The sequence below is a fragment of the Acyrthosiphon pisum genome, chromosome A1, assembly GCF_005508785.2.
Source record: "Acyrthosiphon pisum isolate AL4f chromosome A1, pea_aphid_22Mar2018_4r6ur, whole genome shotgun sequence".
Lineage (NCBI taxonomy): Eukaryota > Metazoa > Arthropoda > Insecta > Hemiptera > Aphididae > Acyrthosiphon > Acyrthosiphon pisum.
In genome coordinates, this window is record NC_042494.1 from 47,854,802 (window position 1) to 47,875,851 (window position 21,050).

At 29.7% G+C, this 21,050-nt stretch overlaps 1 protein-coding gene across 2 annotated transcripts in view; it reads left to right on the plus strand.

The window, feature by feature from the left end:
• Positions 1-21,050, plus strand: part of LOC100168724 (zinc finger protein 521) — a 130,199-nt gene that overhangs the window by 23,283 nt on the left and 85,866 nt on the right. For both annotated transcript variants that reach the window (XM_003240656.4, XM_029487184.1), the window contains exon 3: positions 7,003-7,149. In XM_003240656.4, the coding sequence (XP_003240704.1) occupies positions 7,003-7,149 (147 nt within the window). The remainder of the gene's footprint in view (positions 1-7,002; positions 7,150-21,050) is intronic.

A 21,050-nucleotide genomic window follows, 5' to 3' on the forward strand; every position in this document is an offset into this window, starting at 1 on the left:
TATCTATATACCTACGCACCATAACTGCAGGAATTCGACGTTTGCGTAATATATTATGTGTGTACGAAACTCGCAACTCGAGTTTGAAAAAAATATTTCAATAATGAAAAAAGAACGCGTCGTATTATTATAATATTGGTGAATTCTATCCAGAATAAAATAGGAAAGTTGCGTTTCTCAATTCCGTGTCGATGCAAATGAAAATACTTGGATTACTCGTGCCTCTCATGCACGTTCTTACACAATATGTATGATGTTATACATATTTTATTGTGGTATTTGTATAAATATCCATATAGCACGCTAACAAGTAACATTGATCACGGCGAATCGTTAGATTTTTTTTTCATAAGAATGGACTAAAAACACAATCATCTGCGAGTGTAAACAAATTGGAATAGTAATATAGGTATAGTATACACAAATATAATAACAATTTACATTTATTTACATTGTGACTAATTTTTCTGGTGGGAAATTTTTAAATAATCGTTTCAATAATCATCAAATTTTAATTATTTTGAAAATAATGATAGGTAATTTTTTTTTACAAATTTTTAAATAGACCATTACACTTATAAAATACAATATAACTGATTTGTATAATATAAGTTAGATATATAATTTATTACGTATATATTATTAAAGAATGTCCATAAAAAATATTTACATAACTAAATATCATCTGGTGGATATGAATAAATAATTTTTTTTTTGTGACGACACGGAAGTTAAGGTTGCTTAAACGAGACAAGACTATATGCATTCTAAACATATTTGCGTGTTGTTCGTAAATAATAATAATAATATATCACATGACCATATTACATTTGTGCGGTGACATGACAGCTGGAAAATATTGTTGGTAGACTTTGGTCTCTGAGTTATGTATGTTAATATTGGTATTTCTTATTAAGATAATACATTGGAAGTTGGAACATATTTTGGTAAATATCACACGAATTCTGATAAATTGCTAATATGATAAATGCATGACGTGAACACTTTGATAATATAATTTGAGGTAAATAATAATTGTATTACTTAAATCAATAGCTGTCGTAGTGCGACATATTATACGTTTCTCATAATTCATATTATCTAGTAATATGATGCTGCCACGATGCAGTCGGCCTCAAAGGGAGTAGCGACTATCAAGATACCCAGCGTTTGCAGTAAAATAGCAGTTACGATAAGTTTGACTTAAGAGGAATCCACGCCCACGTGTCGTTTCCGTCTTTCAAACATACAGCATAGCAAATTGTACGTTCAAAATAATCCATTTTACTCTAACCTAACCTACTATACATTTTAAAGGTTAAGATTATTATCTATGACATCTCGAAGGGTTTTATTGATATTTTAAAATTTACAAAAAAATATACAGTTTTAAGCGCATAACTTGCCGAAATTAAAATATCAATAAATTCCCCCAAGATGCCCTAGATAATAATCTCACCATTAATGTTATAGTAGCTCTCTCTGATTTTAAAAATAATGGAAGAAAATGAATTATTGTGAACGTACGTCGCTATATTTGCGAGACAGAGACAACACATGTGGGGTGGTGTCTTCACGAGATAGAAACACAAGTTTTTGAGGAAATTGTTATAAAGTTAACCCATTGTTTGATCAATTTTGAATTTTGAAAAAATTAGACTGTGTTTTGAATAACAATAGTTATAATATCGGAAAAAAGCCTATCAAAGTTTTATTGATTTACTACTTTATGGAAAAATTTATCAGTACCCATTACAAAACGCTTATCATTCAAAAGTATGTTCAATAGGATGTATGTTGTTAATTCACTATATGTTGTCAATTGTTTTGAACGTAAGTGGGTATGTATGTTTTTATACTTGCTCATTGTTTTTTTATAATTTTATGTACAGCTCTATTGATATGTACATATTATTATGTTCGAAACAGTAAACCTTGCAGAAAAGAATAATTATTTTACTCACATATATTATATTGTTTAAATACAATATTATTAATTGTCATAACAATGATGTAACATAGAACAACGAATCACCTAATATATTATGTAAATATAAATTATTTTTACAACAAATAATTTAGTTTTTTTATGGCAACATTGAAAATTAAAATGAGTCCAAACGAATTAATAGATCATATTATTATTATCATGAATATTATAAATTCAACAAAGAAAAATATAGAATATAGAATATAAGTACATGTACTATTTATAGACACCGACGTACACCAATAAAAGGTTATATTATTTTACAATTGAATCCACACAATCAATATTCTAATGTAATTATTTAAATGTTACCACGCGTAGATCATTGTTGTTGAGCTGCAAGTAAAAAGATTTTTGATTTTTCGTCGCTGTTTATAAAAGCTCTTTAGCTCTATATAAAAAATAAATACTGTAATGCTTGTATATAATATATACATGATGTAACCCGTTTTACATGTAAAAAAATAAACACAAAACGTTTCGCAATACCGTTCGATTGGAATGGGAAAAAAAGTCACGTGATCCGTGACAGTCAGTTTCGTCGCTAAAGGCGAATACCTACTTGCTTTACGTACGAGTGTATATCCATGTATAGAATGCTATATCAGATGTTATTGGGGTCCACGTTAGTAACAAATTATTATTAACGTGGTGTGTTTTTTTACCGGTCCCTCGTCGTTTTCGTTTTTCATTGCGGCAAAGTGCATATGCATTATGTGCAAAGTGCAAGTATGACAGATCATAGTGGTACAGTGAAAGCACCGTACAATGCAATAATATTGTTATTCGATACATAATATATTATCCTATCATAATACGAGTAAACGGACTATATAATATTATAAAAGTAGTTACATTCTGCGGCAAAGTGCATGTGCATGTGCAAAGTGCATGTACGACAGATGGCGGTGGTTTAATGACAGCATCGCGTATTCGCGAAACTCAATAATATCAACCGATAAAATATATATATATATATTATTATATTTTAAACCAGGTATCACAATTCGAGTAAACAGACAGTATAATAGCAGTGACATTCTGGCGCAAATGATAGTGTTCACTGTTATTATTATCGTCATTATCATCATCATCACCATCCCGCCATAGGTATAATAATGCAATATCATAGGAAAAAAATAATGAAACCTGCACCGCGTGCACTATAGCCGCGTTTCGGTATGCAATTACCGGCGGATTCTTTGTATATCGGGACGTCTGCGACTGAAATTTTCCGTATGGACGTACAACACCGTTTGCGGTGCACATATTATTATTATTATTATTATATTGTTTAGATAAGAGCAATGGTACGAAGAACGCGGGACCGACCGATCGACCTTAACCCGTCCACTATCGCACAGCAGCCGAGGTGGGGTGTATGAAATTCAATCATCGGAAATGCCATTATTCGTGGCAAATACCTATATAATATAATATAAATGATTACAATATTAAATAATATATCACTAAGTTGTATTATTATTATTATTATTATTTTTTTTTATTCTCGCGACAGTGACGTAGTACAAATATCGGCATTATATTATGCTGTTGATCTATAATAAACAGGACGTCTATGTAACCGCGTGTTTCTCCGCGCGTTGACTTTTGTTTTGTTGTCGTAAATAATAATATTCATATAGGTATTAATCACATTGAAGAACGACGTTCTATTATGAACAGCTATTATAATCGTCACTATGTATTTTTTTAATTTTCTTAATCTCGATAAAAAAATTTGAAATTTTATGTAGTAATATTGTTTTTGCGACCACTGTTTGTCCAAACCGGCTATAATAATTTATGTAAATATTTTAAACAAAAAGATTAATAATATTATGAATTCACATTATGTATGCGAGTGGCCACACAAGTTTTAGAGTGTAGCGAGAGCCGAGTAGTGGAGTGCCTCTATATATACACGTTGAAGGCCGGCGTGTGCATATGCACGAGGAAAAACAGTGTGGCGAGAATATGCACTATACGTGTACTCATATTATATGTGCGAGGACTTCCGAAGGGTTCGTCGAGAAGAAGGTGGGTTGGGGGGGAGGATTAAACCCTCTCCGGGATATCGACGCAGCAGCCTCCGCCGATATTGTCGGGGGACCGATAGACCGATGACCTGGACGGCGGTAAATCGGCGAGGATGAACGGTGTGCGAGAGATGCGCGAGGGGGTCAGATCTAATAACCTGCGGGTACGAGCGACCGCCGCCGTTTAATTGATAAGTCCGGCGGGAAACAAGCGATAATTTATAATGTGTATACGTATTGTATATTATTGTTTGTACCTATATATAATATGTACGTATAGGAAAACAGTGTTGTTTTCCCAAGAATTTTCACTATGCCACCTCCGAAAATGATATACTATACATGACGCTGACGACTATTTTTCGTAACTAAAAAAATAATGTGTGTAAACGAGTGCGTTTCATAAAAAATGTATATGACATACTAACGAGTTCTTAATAGGAAACAAAAATCGATTATTCGCTTGGAATAATTTTCATAACTAATATTAAAGATTTCATGTGTTTGTTGACGTCATTGGTTAGGCAAAAAGATATTATGTTAAAATTATAAATTACATGCGTTAGGTAAGTGAAATATTGAGTTTTGATTGCGATACAGACTGAACAATGTACATAGTATATTATATAAAAATAATTTTTAGCTGAACTCTCGTATCTCATCAACAGGTGGTTTGTAATTTATTATTTAAATATTTTCCACAATATTTTATTGTTATTTATAAACCATATTACAATATGCATTTATGCCAATGAGTGTTCCTGGATATTTAGGACTTAACTTACCATACTAGAATTTTCAGTCACGAACTGTATGTAAGTAAATTATACACCAATTATCACAAGAAAATTAAAAAAAATAATACATGTGTTATTTATAAATACTCTATCCATATAAATTGTAAATATTAATTATGCAACGAATTACCAAAACGGATGACGACGCGTCTTTAGCATCATTCATTTCACCGCATAATTAAAGATTTGAAAATTAATTACAGAACCCAGTAATTAATTTAACATACTATACGCACATGTAAAATGTTGTTGCCAGGTTGATGGACATTTGAAATATTCAGTTAAAATTCACTGATAAAATTGTCGTCGGCTTCGAGATAGTTTGGCCAACTATATTTTTTCTTTATAAGTTTCTGCTATATTTTTTATAACTATCTGCTTGAACCAGTTATTCAATTTAGATTTTAGACCAAAATAGTATAGGATTTGAAGAGAATCACAATAATACGTTTAATTTTTTTTAACCAAATTGTTAAGTCTACTATACCAATATATTTAATAGTTAATAATAACTATGAAATGAAATAATAAATGATATATTATCTTAATATATTATAAAATTATAATCTTTTGATAAAGAAAATCTAATAACTAACAAAAAATTACGAATTACGTTTAAACGAGCGTTTAATAACAGAGCAATTTTAGAAACATACAACTTACGTTCGGGTTTGTTGTCTGAATACGAAAATGTATTGCGTAAATGTCTTATTTACTCCGAATATTACCGGCCTATGTGTATAATCATTAATCATTTTACTATATTATAATATACGTCATGGAAAAAATAACTCAGTGAGTTATAACAAAACATTTATGATAATTGGTAATTGGTACTCTCGAATGTCAACTATAATTTAGATGTTAGAACAAACAAATTGGTATAACGTATCAAATAAAAATAGTAACATCAGAAGAATTAATTTTGTTGAAATTGATTATTTTTATATTATAATCAGATTCATAAATTTTAAAAAACGCATGCTATTATGTATTATGTTACGAAATAGTAAGTTAATAAAGTAATTATGTTGACTAAGACAAATGTTTAAGTAATAAAATATACTGGGTCTTCTTGTGAACACTAACCAAGTCTGGTTAAAAGTGTTAAAAACAGGAACTATAATTATTGTATCAGTTACTAAATTATATTTTATTTATTTATTCAACGAGGGTACTGGGTAAGCATTGCCAAGCACTATTTATTTATTTCTTTTTCTAGATATTATTTTTTATCTTTTCAAACAATTAATTTGAACAGTTTTACTCCTAACTCGCAGATAACAAAAATACAATATTTTTATCCTAGGAAGGTAGATATACTCTCCTAATGCACAAAATGATCGGTTTTTTTAGTGGAAACTTACCAATTTCAATTATTACTATATTCAATAAATTTTTTTTTGTGTGAGCCTTGTCATTTTATTGCATATAGTTAGGTATATGAAGTGTTATAAATGCTATAACGTTTTAACGCATTAACGTATTATTTATAAACCTCTCTTTCTCTCTCTCTGACTCTCTGTAATTATTATTAACAACTAAAAATAGGTATTATCATTATTTATATATTTTATTATTTTTACATGATTATAGTGTAATAATTTATGAAATGTCGTATTTTAACAAATCATCCTGAATACTTAAAACTACATTTATATATTTCATAATATACATAGTAATATAGCATACTATAATAAATGTATAGAGTTCATAATTTCAATTTTCAATTAGTAATAATTAGTAATTACGTTGCTAATAAGTAATAATATAAAATATTTCATAATATATAATAGCGACAATGAAGTACAATGAAAAAATAATAATGAAGTCTACATACTGAATTAAAATAAAACAATTTATTCCAGCATATAGTGTGCACATTTTCTGAAAAATGTAATTTGTAATAAATTCATTAGGAATAAGTATCACTACTATTTTTATTATTATTTAATTACTATTATGTTAAAATTGTAAAAAAAAAATTCTGTAAATATTTGTATGATATAGATACCTTTATATAGGCAAGGAATATCTTATATAATAATAATAATAATAATAATAATAATAAAGTATGTAATAATAATTATTATGATTAGTATTATTTCGGTAAAACTGTTTAAACTGCTTAATGTATACAATGTATATTGTTTAATTTATTATTTCTCGTCTACAGGGTCTGGAAGTACGAAAAGCGATGAAGACGAAGGAGACGAGGACGAAGAGGAGGAGTGCACTGTTGATGATGACGATGATGACGACGACGACGATGACTTGCGGTCGGTCAGTTCTACTGAGGGGTCAAACCACAGTCTGCTTTCGGGTAATTAAAATAATATATTGCACCATAATAATATACTTACTGTAGTAATAGGTACCTAATAGTGATGGGCAACGATATCGATATCGTGACAAATTTCCGACATCGATATCGTTTTGTATTGTATGATAAATCGTGATATCGAAAATAATATTTTTAAAGAAAAATACATGGTATTTACTATTTGACATTTGTAGGTTTTAAGCTATAGGTACTACCTATGCAAAGTGTTTTTATCCAATTCAGGAAATGTTTCTACGCACGCGCTATAATTTATAAATACCAATATTACTAATTCCTACTTGCCCAAAAGGCCCAAAACGAAATTGTATATATTAACATTCGATAAATAGTAATATTTACATTGATTAGAAATTCTAAAGGGAGAACGAAAAAATTTCGACGGTTGGTTGGGCATGGGGGAAATAATGTCCGAATACCGATTTTATTATTTTACGTTATATTATTATAATATTTACGTAGGTATCTTAGTGTACGCATTGGCACGTGCGACGTTTACAATACTCCGTGTTTCCCGTGTTTGTTTTGCACGCGGGAAATTTATAGAATCCGATTAATATAATATAATCATTGTTCATTATCATAATTATTATGGTAGGTAGGTACCTATGATATGACGTTGTGTAACGATATTATTCCGAATGGAAAGTCGCGTGACACGGCCTCAGAGCATTCACTGTAATACATTTATAATACTATTGACGAAAACAAGTCTTCGTGGCGACGACTCCCCCCCCTCTCCGACCCCATTACACACTCAACCCTTACACCGTCCCCTCACGCGTACCACCCACCGACGAGCCGTGTCGTCGTCGGAAGCGGAACGGTCGCATCGTTGTCGTCGTCATCGTCGTCAATGGGACGCCGAGTAGAGCATTGTTAGTCCGGCGACGGTGTGTGTACCGGAAATAATTGCAGCCGCCACGGTCCGCATGAAAACCGACTTTAATCGCCTTTTCTAGTTGGTATACGCATACACGGCCGAGCAAATCAAATATTATTACACGAGTGAAGAGTAAATAAAATTAATAATAATAATGTGATTAGGAGTTAGGTCGTGTGGTCGGCGTCTCCCTCCATCGCCACAACATCACACACAACTAGCATATTATTACTTTATTGGTAAAATAACCGAGTCGAAGCCCCTAAGCGTTGTTTATGAGATCTAACGAAATTCGGGACTCTTACTGTTTAATACAAAATTACGGAATCATGGATACACGGATGTTTGTTTTTCTCATTTAAAAAAAAAGATCGAAAAACAATTCCATACGGCCATATATATAATTCAAAATTAAGGGGTCCAAAAAAGAACAACTATACGCCGCATATACCTATAGTGATCAATGGAAATCGTAGTATATAGTATATACTACCATATTGTATAATGTATACCAAATATAGATTTACGGTGTATTAACAATACGGTAAATGTAGCGATAGTAACAGTAACCAGAGTGGCAGGAGTGATTCACTTGTGGAATAATTTACTAAAATAATAATTAGACTAAATAATTCCGTCCAGCGACAGGCGAAACGTTGGGATTAGTCATAATAACTTATTATTGATAGGTTTGATGTAGAAGCTTCAATAAAGGGTCGACGTTTAGCATTCAAGTAAATAGTTTTGAATTTGAACATTGTTTTGTAATTTGCTGTTAAGTAATTCTTTACGAAATATATGGATATAATAGTTAATGTAAAATGTGAATTATTATTCAAATAATCAAATATTCATACCCCAAAATACAATAGTTATTAGTTTGAAATATCTCCTAATATTTTAGGTTATATTTTAAGATAATTATACTTTATTTTAGTAAATTTAGTCAAAAAAACTTTTTTATTTAAGTCAAAATTGGTAAAAATGCACTCCAATAAAAAATTAAATCAAGGTTGAAATTTTACTTTGGGAAATTTGGGTTATGAAAGTCCATTTTTCGTGGTTATTGTAATTAATTTTGTGTCCCCCCTAGAATCATTCCCAAGTACCGCCTATGATAATAAGTATATCACGATATAATAATATTATGTTTACATATATAATTCATCCATCTACGTGGTATATTTTAGCGAAGCCTGTGGTCTATGAATCGCATAAAAGTATAATATTCAACGATCATAATATTATTATTATATGAGCGCGTGACACGTCTGTCGAACCACCCGATAAAATAATAATAAATATATCATCCAAATATATTATAGACACGATGGTGCAGGTGCAGGTTGCTCTCGTCGTTATCGTGTTTTATACGTACTTTTTCTCGCGGCCTGACGGGAGACGAACGTCGCGAATGGGTTGCGCTAGAGTTTTCCGGGAATATAATAATAATTGTACCCTTGCTAAAAGTTGCCGGCGCCGTCGCCCGCGCACCGCTCACCGCGCTATATAGCTCCATCGGCGGCGGCATGCAGAAGAGCGGCGCAGTCCTATCCCGCGGGAACCGTATAATAAACCCGCGGCGGAGATCGCGTGCGGGTGGTATATGTTGCCATGTATATATGTATATTATTATATTATATACGTTCGTTTTGTTTGATTGTTATTGCCTCGGCGGTGGTTGTATAAATGTGCGGGGGGGGGGACGAGAGCATTCTATCTCTTTCTCTATCCGCAAGAAGCAAAGAAAAATAAATAAATAAAATAAAAACACCGTCCGTCTATACTTTATATTATAATATAATATTTTATATAATAATAATAATTATAATATACATATATATTGTGTACGCGTCGCCGCTGATGTTGCCGGTGCAGCGAGCACTCGGACCTCTGCCACCGTCGTCGGAAAATCGATATCATATGCGGTTTTTGCTGGGCCGCCGCCGCCCGCAGGACGTACAAAATTAACGCGCGCTGCGTGTCAATTAGCGACGGTGACGGCGGTGGCTCCAGCGGAGGAGGACGACTGTCCCGACAGTACATAGCCGCGTAGGTACCTCTCCTGTAATAAGTCTGTCTCTCCATCGCACCGTAGTCCGTTCTGTAGTGCACGTACATTACACAGAAATGCACTACGCCCCGTAATGATATTTCTAGTGCAAAAGTGCAATTCAATTAGTTATCTGCAACCATACATATATATATATATATACATTCATACGTACATATATTGTGTGTGCAGGTATGATAGCGCGGGGGCGGTAGTCTCGTAATTTTATATATATATATCGTTATGACATGTCATCGTACCGACGTACGCGAACAATATATATTGTATATATACCTAGGTTACCTACAGGGTATTTATCAATAGCGAAATCGCGTCCTCATTTTATCAATTAACAATACAATCATTTTTAAAATCCTGATTTTAGTGCATAAAGTTTAATAACTCGGAAATTATCAATCTGAATTTCGATTTATATAGGTAGACCATCAACGTTTTCTAAATAATCTAAATTTCTAACAAATTACAGTAAAAATCGAAATTTGAAAAACAGATATGTGTATAGGTACAGGACACCCTTAAAATGTATAAAAATATATGGTCTCTATGAGACGTTTACTTAAAAATTCCAAAAATCAGAATTCTAAATATTTATAAATACATACCGAGTTAAAGGGAAAAAAAGGAGTGTTAGTGGTTGATAAATCTCTCTACATAGAATATATGTACAAATTATCCAGTGTATGTGTGCGTATATTTTGGATTCGTTCATAATATATATAATATATTAAACATACGAACATAGTCCTGCGCCGAGATAATATTGTATTATATACGAATTTAAATAATAATAATAATAATAATAATAATATGTGTTCTCGCGAGCACTCACTATAGCTCCTCCGTTGTACCATGTATTGTGCATACATGCGAGTATCTTTATTCTTTATGCATGTATATTATATACGTATATAATATATATGCATTTTCTTCTCTCGTTTCTTTGTACTGCGGCGCCTGAACGACATAATAATTATTATAATATGTTGGACGTATATCGTTGGTCTTATATACGGGGATGTGAAACAGCACCTAATACCCGTGTGACCTATACCTATGGTATCGCGAGTACCTATACATCGAAAAAGTCCATGGTTACCGCGTATTTAAAAACATCAACTGGGTTTACAAGTGAAATATAATATACATACGACATTATAAGCAGAGGTGCCTAATTTATATTATATTCATAACATAGGTATATAATAAAACGCAGCTTGAAATTTGTTAAAATTATGTTATATTTTAAAAAAACAAATCGAAATGTTGTAGCTAAATAATGCGGTTCAATCGTTTTTAAAAAATAAAAAATCTTTTAATAATTTTACTAAAATTTTATAATAATATGTACTATGCCAGGTACCACTGCACAAGTTTAGTGATAAATAGGTAGGTGAAGCATAACCCACTTCGATTCCTGGAATAGGTTAGGGACCTTCGGTGAATTTTGATGGATATATTTATGGTAGTAACCGGGGGGAGGGCGTGGCAAAGCATACATTTAACATATTTAAGTATATTGGTCTCCTACTAACCTCTCATATAATTAGGTACCTACGTCAATTTTGAACAGAGTCTATACAACACAATACAAATTTGAATAAATTTGAAACGTACTTAATAAAGTTGATGAATTAATTACATTTGAATAGCATGGCGTGATTGTTTTAAAATATATGGCAGTACGGTAAAAGTCTTTGCGAGTAGTATTGATTTTTTTTATAAATCGTTATAGTAAATATTGATATGCATTATTTTATAAATTAAAATAAAAAATTTTATATTAATATACAATTTATTTATCTTTATATTTTTAAATGTTGGTATTATAAGTAAAATTCAAAAAATACTTAAAATTAAATAATTCATACGTAATTCTTTATATACATGTAAAGTATAAATTGTATCTAAAAGGTATCATACACTATACACTCAATTATACATGCATGTATTTTACTATATTCTTTTTTTAAACAGTTAGATAATATCATACAATATCATATTTAATTAATACCTAATTACCAAAGAGTGGAGAGATTTGATCACATACTTAAAAACACAACCCGACATTTTTTTCAAATTACGCCACTGATAAAATAGGTAAGTAACATATTATAATAATATATTGTTAAATATAAATTTTTTCAAGGCTGAGCATGTTAATGATTTTTTTTAAATCAGTTAATTTAAGTTAATTGTTAATGTGCACCAATAACAAAAAATTAAAAGTTAATTTAACTATAGGTTAACTCAGTTAAGTTCAAAGTTAGTAGGTACACACTTTCTGTTAACTTTTTATTAAGCTAAAAAAAGTTAATTTGTTTATACAACGCTAGCGTACTTAATTTTTTTCCAACCCAAACTAAATTATAGATTATATAGTGTTTATACTTAATATAGTATTTCCATATAAGCTAGATTCGAATGATATACATATTTTTGACTTTTTTTAATTGTTTAATCCACGGTAAATATTTTTTGACTTGAAAACGAAATAGATTAAAAAAGTGAAATATAATTAAATTAAAAAGAAAATAATTTAACTTAACTTAACTTACATCTTAAAATAAAAAAATAATTCGTTATTATCACGTTAATTAAAAAAGATTTAATTTTGTAAGTTACCTAACTGTTAAGTTAATGAAAAGCCAAAAGTAACTAGTTAAGTTAAAAAGTTAAAATAAAATCAACTTTATAAATCATTAATGCCCAGACTTGCATTTTGTAATGTTTATAATTACTATTTTTATTATATATTGTACTTAGTGGCGTTTTTAATAATTTTTATGATTAGTGGCTTTATATTTTCATGTACGAGTAGGCAATATTAGTAATCTCTGGATCTTATGACTAGTATGGCACTGATCACAGATCGACATAATAATCAGAGCTGTGAATTTAATGATTTTGCATATCGATGTGTGTCGTTATGAATTAAAAATTAAGAGCTAAATCAATAAATTGTAATAACACAACCATTCAAAATACAAAATTTTATTTTTCATATCTTAGACGTAGATAAATGCATATTATAAACAGTAATAATATTATTATAATATAATAATTGCATATAACTGTAATCTATTTTATATTTTGAGTGGAGCGATGAATCATGTACCTAAAAGCAGGAAAAATACGTGGCTAGGTCAATTTGTTATTAAACATATTTAAAAATATCACTCAAGAGCCTTGATTTATTTTTGATATTTACTTGATTACATCAAACGTTTAGGAATACACTTTAAAAATATAATTTAAATTTTAAATAGGAAGACTGTAAATGTGTAACTTAAAATTATTGTTCTAGGTACTTTATTAATATGAAACTAATACACTTTTAGCATATAAAAAGATAAAAAAAAAGGGTAAAAGTATTATTAAATTTGTTTTTAACATTTATTTGAAAATACACAATCTGTAATAGTAGTTACAATAAGCGTATGAGCTAGCTGGATTATACAGTTGACTTGGAGGCGTGAGGGGAGTTGCTACCCAGCAGTAACACTCGACTTATTATTAAATTAATTGAAAAACTTGTAAGTATAAAGTATTGTGAAGTGTGTATAAATATTAAAATAATATTATGCAATATGTGTTATCCTATTAACATTTCAAGCATTTATTTATAGGTACACGTACATTGCTACAAATTTAATTCAAATAATATTCAATAAAATAATCAATGGACGCTATAAGTCTATAAACTAATTTGTTTTTTAATTAGGTACAACAAATTGATAACCATTATAAATAATGTGGCTTAAAACAATTATTTCGTAAATTTGTATTTGTCTAATTAAAAAAAAACTGAATAGAAAATCAAAAAAAAAACTTAACGTTTAGAGTACCTATCATATTATAACACACAAGACAGTTATATAGTATTAATAGCATTATAAAACTAGATACAATACTTACATAAGTCAAACACTAGTCATACATAATATATATGAGTATTATGTGTATAATACAATATACTATTATTATTTTTTATATTACTAAATGATAATACAAATTATTACTTAAATAACGAACGATTGCAGGGACATGCAATGTAAAACGTAATGCATTTTTTATCTAATGATGGTTATTGAACAATTATTTACTAAATTAGTTTTCTGTATTTTTGCAATAGGATTAAAACTAACTTTTTAAAATAATAAATAAAAAAAAATGCGGGGGGAAACGACTTAGAAATTTGAAACACTATTTTTAATTCACCAATTTCTTGTATTATTATTTTACGTAATTTTCTGACTGGAGTTAATATTTCAGGTTAGAAAGTCAATTTTAATGGACAAATCAGTTGATTTTATAATTTTACATACAGCTTACGTATTATCACTACAAATGGATTTTATTCGTCTAGCAATCTCAATTTAGATAATTATTTATGTATGAAATACGCCCCGATAACTTCGGTGGACGTAGAAAGATCTGTTTCGATGTATAAAAATATTTTGAGCCCAAACTGTAACCGTTTTTCTGAAGACAGCTTATCAAAATACATGGTAGTCAATTTTTTTTTTAGTACCAACTAGTTTATTTGCATTTAATTAACTGCTATAATTCAAGTAAGTTAATTTTTAAAATTGTTTATAACTAATTTTTAGGAAAAACCTGGTTAAAGAAAAAGGTAATCTACTTATACAAAATAGCATAAACTTAATGTAGTTTAGTATTCATGCTCATTTTTAATTTGTATTTTTCTCAAAATGTGTTCATTTTAAAGTGTTTAAAAAATGTTCACTATTTTATTTTGTAGTATATTTATGAATCGCCTCTTTATATAAATTAAATGCCTTTTTTTACATTTTAAATGCTTTTTTTATTGATTATATTGCCTTCAAATCCGAACCCTAGTTATGACTCTTGAACAGATCAGACAATATCCACTTAAACTATTTAGCGGCTGTACATTATACTTGTAAATGTACAACGATTTGAATGAGTAGTATTTCTTCTGTAGGTAATTTATTTTAATTTTTTTGTTAATGATTAGGTTATAGACTACAGTGTATTACACGTCATTATTACCTACTACAACACATATTTTTCTCGGCAACACCAACTTAACAGAATCAGTCGATTTCGAACAATGCCATTGGTTTTATAAAATGTATAATAATATTATGAACGTTGAACGTATATAATCGATTTACAGGTGGGTATGGCACGTGCTTGTGGTAATGCAGGTGCTCTCCGCGCCCGCTCTTCTTCCCGCTCGCTCGCTCACGACTCCTTCCATCTCATTTACCCTGACTTACTGGTCGCGGTCGTATAGTAATCGTCCAGGTGACACCTGCTGCGAACCTTGTGACCATCGACTATAGTAACCATGTAATAATAATATTATACTCGGTTTGACCTTTGTTTCAACGACCAGTTTCCGTTGAAATGTCAGAATATTCAACCATATACAGCGCATGGGCGATTGGGTGAATTGTCATCGTGACTTAAACAAAACAATACAATACAATGTGTCTAACTGTAGTTGTAGTCATAATAAGTACGCATATGAATCTATACGTAAAAAATAACACCAAAATGCAAATAAGATTTTATAACATAGATTTGCATCATATGTAAATAAAAAAGGTTAAAATTCAAAAAAGGTGAAGAATTTCTAATGTTTATATTGTATTGAAAATAATTTTGCTGTAGGTCTGTGTTTTACATTAGTATAATCATGATATCACGGTTATAAACATGTTGACTTTTACGCATGATTTAAGTTTTCTATAATTCAGTCTATAAATTATAACTGGCCATCAAGATTCATCAAGTTCTCAATTCGTTTTAAACATATCAATGCAAATGCCAGAGCTGTAATAATTTGTTTATGCAATTATTAATTTAATCAAAATACGTAAAATAATTAGTTACAAGTTGTAAAAACCACATTCATGCATTTAATCTTTAATACATACATTAATTAATCGTTTTATTAATCGTTATTATATAAATCATAATTTTCTCGGATTTAGGTACTAAATACTAATAAACAATTATAGAGATGGCCTGTTTTGAAATTATCATATTTTGTGTCTCGATTTATAGGGTGATCATATTATTATGACATTTTTATATTATACTGTACCTATATGAAAAACCAACAAAATACTACAACTAAAACGAGACGACCGTTACGTCACATTAACAATACTTAATTTATTTTAAAATTAAATATTTAAAATTTTGTTTTAAAAAAAAATTTTAATTTTCAACTATGAATTATTTTAGGTTGACCAATATTACTGTATAATAATACAATATTCCTATTATTATAAATAATGCGATAAAACAAATGGCACGAACGAATTTCGATTTACTAGCTGGAATATAATTATTTTATACTTCACCACTCTTATATGATGAGTATATGAGGAGATACAAATTGTCTCACATGAAACTTATTTTCCCGCAGGTGGGTAGACCCTACTATAGGAATAGTAATTTTAACTAATTTATACAGCTCCCTAACATGTATATTAATGCCTTAATAATAATTTATTTTTATTCCGTACGTCTATACCAATAACAATAATTTGTACTATTTAACTTTAAATTATCTATTATATTTTAGTTTTTACATTAATTCAACAATTTTTATGCTTATGCTTAGAAGATTGACTACGCGTTGCGTAATATAAGTTTCGTTTACTAACACTTATTTTTCATCATCGAAATAAAAGTTATGATCATATGACATTTTTAAATGCACCCTGTGTCTAACTGTCTAAGTATACCTAAGTAAATTATAAGTTTATATATAACTTATAATATGTATATGGTGATAGCAGTTTCTTTAGAAAACATTTTGTATTTTAGAATGACTTATTGTTGTTATTCATTTGACGAATGAATGTCACGAGCGTTCGCGAGGTCTCTATCTTAATTCTTCTCCCCCTCACATATCGTTTTTGAGAGAGTTTCGATTACTTGGAACTATAATATTATATAGTGTCGGGTGCGTAATCCGTAAGACCATAACTGCAATTATTCGCTGTCTCGGTTGAAGCTTAATCATAAAACTTGGCCGTAATTATATACATTCGTGCAGGACTGCATCACACACTCACACACACACCAATGGTTGAAGTAATGATATTGTAAATTGTAATTACTCAACTAGAGATATTCGAGGGAAAGATTAAAAAAAAAACCAAGAAGGAGAAGTATTTAAAAAAAAAAAATAATAATAATAAAACAGAAGCGATGTCAGACTCCCACAAGCTGTCATTAATTATGTCGTCGTCGCACAGCGGGAGGGTGACGGGCCCCAAATGCCATCCACACTCTGCCGCCGCCGCTGTTGCTATACCACAATAGTTTTGTCATTTATTGTGTGAGTAATGGGCGGTGGAATTATGGGAACCGAGAAACCCAGGTGCTGAGACCCCCACGCCGAGATATTACAGCAGCGGCGGCGGTGATATAATAATAATAATAATAATAATAATAATAGTAAGACAAAATCCATTTTTGCCGCAATTCGGACAAGGGTTATATGTATACCACATTACCGGATTGTAAATACTCTCTCTCTCTCACACACACATACCCACCCATACACACACGCAATAGACACGCCAAGTGCAAAGGGGACCCAAATTTCGGATTACAGGCGAATGAATATATATGTATATTATTGTGCACGCAGTATTGTATTATGAATAGATGAGATGTACGAAAACGATACGGAATCGTTGTTTGCTCTTAAAACAATAGAGACACACTATATAATATTATATGCCGTTGTCGGGCATTTTTTTTTTCTCAGCCTAATTATTATTATTGTTCCGACCCGGGAGAAAAAAATTCTTCTCGAGTTTTTTATTACCGCCTTTTGTGCATAAAGGATGCTTAACGATCAGGTGGATATATATACCACAGTCACCGCCATGATCTCTCGTCGTCTTTACCTACATAATAATATATATTATACCTATATTGAACACCATCTCGTTAAAGTTGGTATCTCAACTTTTGTACGACTATATATAATAATAATAATAATAATAATAATAATACATATTATGTACTTGCAGAAAATAATGTATTTTTACACCAAGTCCATCAAAAACTTTAATGTATTCTTTGACAAAATACATTTTCAACCAAATATTATCAAACACTGTTTATAAGTTTACAATATAATATACAACCACTATGCTATAATATACAATACACTAAGAATAATATATTATATTATACATATGCCATAAAACAGTGCTTCTCAACCTTTTTTGTTATAGGGCCCCCTAAATTTAATATAAAATCGTCAAGGGCCCCCTCAATCAGAATCATTAATTATTTTTTCTTAATGATATACTAAATTTACATGCACTATTTCACACAAATAAATTATTAAAATGTAAAGAAAATAAATGTTTTTTAATGTATTTTTGAAACATGCAATCTTATAGTTGTATAAAATTTAAAACATATATAAACAAAAAAAAATTGGTGATAACTATCAAGCTAGAAGTATCTGTTTCTGGAATTCTTATGTTACTAGTTGAAGTAGAAGTATCATTGTATTATTGTATCAAGTATTATTGTACTTTGATTATACTTTAATCAGTAATCTAAAAACTCTAATATAAGATAAACTTTCCCGATGTAATAAATAATGATTAATCATATGGACGGTTATAATATAATGTATACGTTATAATGTTATATTTATATAATAACTAAATAATCGAAAATATTTTAAATTAAATAAATATTTCAAGGCCCCCAGTCATATAGCCACGGCCCCCAGGTTGAGAAGCACTGCCATAAAAGACTTATCAGAAATAATTAAAAACTCATGTCCGTATGCATAGTCAATTTATGTGCACATATGACATAGTTTAATATGCCTTATGTGATACATAAATTGACTATGGATACGGGCATAATACTTGAATTTTCTATACACTCTTTAATTAAATTTTGGTTTTAGTGTTTCGAAATGTATTTATAACCACATAGATGAATAATACATAGTTTAAAACTTAATATTTATGATAATTTAACATAATATAGCTACTTCTTTTGTAAACACAATCAAAGTAACAAGTGATACCTGTGTTGAATCATACCTAGTAAGTAGTATAGTATTGTCGAGCAGAGAAATAAAACTTTTGATATATTATATAATAACTAATAAAATAATAATTATGACGAATGCTGTTATAATAATGATTTAAGATAATATTTAAGTAGATAACGTATTCATATACGTATAAAAAAAGATTTAATACTTTTATAAATTTTTGAATTAATTAAATTATTTTTATATGTAAATAAAACAATTTCAATTGATGGATAGGTGCATTTTCTTATCTTAAATACTACATCCACCATTAAATTTCAACATAAATGTATTACTTCGTAACATAGAATAATCCTAATTTTAAATATTTGAATGTTTCGAACATGTTGCAATATCAACAATTTATCAACATTTAGACAAATCTACGAAACGAAGGGTTTTGTGAATTATATAATTTATCAAAAATAATCTATTGAAAATATGTATTTTGTTTTTATTGAACGATTATGTTTTATAAGCTGACGTTACAGGTATATATTATGGCATTTAGTTTATGGTTTGTTTATTACCTACGCGTTTTATTATTTAATTAGGTATATCTGAAATTGTATTGGACACAAAGACCATATAATATCAAAATGTATAGATATAAAGGTAATGATTTCCGGTTTGTTTAATGTTACAGTTTTTGTTCTAAACATAAAGACACAACTGATACAAGGTTATAGTTAAGATGAAATTTTTAGATCAATAGCATGAATATACACTTAACTATTATACTTGGTTTTATTTTCTTTCATCTTATGTCGGAGATTGGTTTCTATATAACAGTAAGCAAAAAGTTTTTACGTTAAAACTTTCATCTTTAAGCTATTTGGTTCAAATGAAAATTAAACTCTATAGATAAAGATAAATTTTCAAATTTTGCATTAATAAAATTAATTTGTGAGACGAAAATAAGTGTATCAATTATTATTTCTCTTGACATATAATATTATAAGTACTTTTTATTCTCATATAAACTCATTAAAACAATAAAATTGACTCCCAGTGGAAAATGTTATATCCAATCGTGTATTTCGTTATTTTTGAAAAAAAAGTCCTATATGACTATACGACGGTCTAGAATAACCTAAATACAACTTATACAAGACAGAGTTGAGGATACGTCACTTGAAATTATTATCACCTTCGTTTTCACGTATCTACATAGGCCCAGCATAAAATAATAGCAATAACTTTTGTGATAACCTCTTCAATACATATTATTGTATTTATTTATATTATAATAATATTATATCGAGTATTATCCATGTGCAACATAAAATTTAGAATTTTTTTTTAATATTAATAATCCCTTGTATACACGAACATTACATACACTTTGACACGTTTACTAACCTAACCTAATCCAACCGCTTACACATTATAATAAATAACCGTTTAGTTTGTGGCTTTCAAAAATAGTAACACACACACAACAATAACAACAATTTAATATCTTTCTTTTTACGCACGTGTGCGGTTTCAACAGGCAATTATTTTTTATTACGCTCGTCGTTTCGTTTTAATGATAATGATAATAATATCTTATCCTTCGAATTTTGCGGCCAAGGTGTCACTCTGACTCGACACTGCCCACACCACACTATATAATATTATTATAAAATTACATCGATCACGTATTATATTTTCCTATATACCCGCATGTAATGACGTGTGTGTACAGTATCCATACGATTATTACCTATATTATGCCCACTGTGATTTTACGACGACGACCACTCGGCTGGCGAAAGGGCCGCACGACCACTGCAGCAGCAGTAAATTATTATTAAATACCAACAACAACAACAAAAACAACAATTATACAGTAAAATACA